This window comes from Pinus tabuliformis, chromosome X, assembly GCF_031772625.1.
Source record: "Pinus tabuliformis cultivar Carrire ecotype Pingquan chromosome X, CPIR1, whole genome shotgun sequence".
In the NCBI taxonomy this organism is placed as follows: domain Eukaryota; kingdom Viridiplantae; phylum Streptophyta; class Pinopsida; order Pinales; family Pinaceae; genus Pinus; species Pinus tabuliformis.
This window is the reverse complement of record NC_142308.1, coordinates 563,903,195-563,906,182: the sequence shown is the minus strand read 5'-3', so window position 1 is coordinate 563,906,182 and position 2,988 is coordinate 563,903,195. Positions and strand designations below refer to the sequence as shown.

The following is a 2,988-nucleotide window of genomic DNA, read 5'->3' as shown; positions in this document are numbered from 1 at the left end:
TCGTCAATGGCTAGCCCATCCTCTTCCATTTAATACATTTCTTCCTCTCCCTTATCCCCTGCTGATAACCCTTCCCACTCCATTAGCCACCCTTCTCCCCCTGTTTGGAATGCAGCAAAAGGGAAAGCCGTATGTGAATCTTTCACCCCTTATAACTCGCCAAGGTCCTCTGACATTAATTCTTTCGACTGTGATATTGAAATTCTGCTCAATCGGGCATCCTTAAACCTCAAACCTCTCATTATCCATAAACCAGACCGCTCCCCTACCCCTATCATCAACCCTAATTCAGTCGAAAACATTACGGTTCGCCGCAAGGAAAAGAGGGGAAGCAGACACTTCCGCGAAAGGATGGGTAGAAAGGATACACCGTCCATGGATCTAAACCTGGTTGATATCCTTGTTTCTGAAATTGCTTCGGATGATCTCCCTGCTAAGGGCCTCTTAGAGCATGACGGCCATCAAAATGACCGCAATGAATAATCTTCTATCTTTGTACATTCGGGGTCTTGGTGCAGACCCAAAGTTTATGGCACTCAAGAATCCTTTTTTGTCTACAAAATCCAGGTTGCTTCTGATACAGGAAACAATGCATGATGATTCTCAAACCATTTCTTACTTCAAAAGGATGTTCCCTTCTTGGCACATCGTGGCTTCCAGCTCTATGGCATTGTCTGGCGGGTTAGCAGTTTTATGGGACCCTAAATGGATCAAGGCGGTTGCCTTTCAATGTTTTGCCGGCATCCTCATTTTGGCCCACTTTCGTGGATGTTCTGATCCAGTTCATATATTAAACTTATATGCCCCTTATAGATATCACTTTCCTTTTTGGGAGAAATTTCTGTCATTTGAACTCCTTGACATTGAATCTCTAATTATTGGTGGTGATTTTAATTGCACATTGTGTAACGATGAGATTTGGGGCAATGGCAGGAAATCCGACCCAATTGGGCGCATGATTCGCAATGCTATCATCCAGAATAATTTCATTGACATACAGCCAAATTGCCGAGGACCCACTTGGGACAATGGTCGGTCAAACGACTCCTTCATGGCCAAAAGGTTAGACAGATTTATACTTCATGGAATGTTGATAGAAAAATATTGTCCCCCAGTGATGAAAATACTCCCTTCGTATATTTCATATCACCACCCCATATTTATTCAATGGAATAAATTTGGTTACAAATATGGTTACCCATTCAAGTTCAACCGAACGTGGCTCTCTGATGATCAATTCAACAAGTTTTTAAAAGAAACGTGGCAACAATGCACAAGTTTGGATCAGCATCAATCGCAGGATTTTATTCATCGGTTGGAAAATCTCCGCAGCAAAGTCAAAAAGTGGCAAAGAGAGAAAACAGTTCTCAATAGAAGATTGTTGAAAGACATAGGAATACAACTGCAATCTTTAGCTATACAATTTAAAAATGCTTCCATATCTTCTCATATCTGGAAACATATTTGGGACCTTGAAAAAAAGAAGCAAAAGATTCTGGCAGAAGAAGAATCCACATGGAGACTCAAGAGTCGTGCCACATGGCTACGGGAAGGAGATAAGAATACCAAGTTTTTTCACAGATATGCTAACAGGCGGAGACAAGTGAATACGATTTGGGAAATAAAGGATGAAGCTGGCAAATCTTTTTTCTCCCAGGAGGATATAGCTAATGAAGCTGTAAAATTCTTCAAGAAGGCCTACAACAGGGATATTGGTAGCCGCATTGAAGATATAATATGGGGCATTGAACTGTACCCTACTATGTTTGATGAAAATTAGAATGCTGCCCTATTCTCGGAAATCACTGAGGATGAATTACTGGAGACGATGAAATCCTTCCAGAAAGACAAATGTCCGGGGTCGGACGGATGGTCTATCGACTTCTTTATCCATTTTTTGACTTGTTTAAGGATGACATTCTAAAAATGGTTGAGGATTCTAGATTAAATGGTAATATTTGTCATCAAATCACATCCACATACATTGCCCTGATTCCTAATAAGATACATTCCACATCCTTTTCTGATTTTTGACCAATTTCGTTGTGTAATGTTCTATACAAAACAATCTCAAAAATCATTGCAATCATAATAAGGAATGTTTTATCTTTGTATCTGTCCCCTGAACAACATGGCTTTCTCAGGGACATAAACATCTTGGACGACATCTTGGACGTGGTGGCCCTCACTCAAGAATCACTTCACTCTATTCATACTAGAAAATTGGATGCTGCTATTCTAAAAATTGATCTAAAAAGGGCATATGATAGCGTGGACTGGGGTTTTATCAGATGTCTTCTAGCGAAGGTTGGACTTGATTACAGGTGTACCAGATGGATCATGGCTTGCATAGAGGAGGTAAGCTATGCTGTTTTAATCAATGGAATTCCATCTCATTTTTTTAAAGCAGCTAGGGGGCTTAGGCAAGTATGTTCCTTGTCTCCACTTCTATTCATCCTGGTAATGGATTTTCTTAGCCTCCAAATCAAGAGGGCGATCCAGCTAAACCTCTACCGACCTCTTCCTATGTGCAGAGGGATATCTTTATCCCATAATTTGTTCGTTGACGATATTCTCATTACTGCAATTTTGTGCAGAGCAACCTGGACATGTTTACATGAGATCTTGGTCAGATTCCACTCTGCCACAGGCATGTTTATAAATGAAGGGAAATCCTCATTTCATGTTGAAGACATAAATGGGGTTTTGATTCCTTTTCTTACTCAACTTTTTAACATCAGAGCTATTCCGCTTAGGAATGGGCTCAAATATTTGGGATTCAATATGAAAGCAGCCGGATACAGAGTGGCGGATTGGTCCTGGATGTTAGACCGCTTTTATAAGAAAATAGCATTATGGGAATACATATCTTTATCAAAGGGAGGGCGCATGATTTTAACTTAGACAGTCCTTGTACAAACGATGGTCTATTAGGCGCACTTGTATTATATCCCAATTGCTGTCATCAACAATTTGAACATGATGATT

General features: G+C 40.3%; 1 protein-coding gene across 1 annotated transcript; it reads left to right on the top strand.

Annotated features, from left to right (window-relative positions):
- Positions 1-451: 451 nt before the first annotated feature.
- On the top strand, positions 452-1,780 carry LOC149141271 (uncharacterized). The gene has a single exon (XM_089451205.1). It carries the CDS (start codon positions 452-454, stop codon positions 1,778-1,780), a length of 1,329 nt encoding a protein of 442 aa, XP_089307331.1.
- The last annotated feature ends 1,208 nt before the right edge of the window (positions 1,781-2,988 follow it).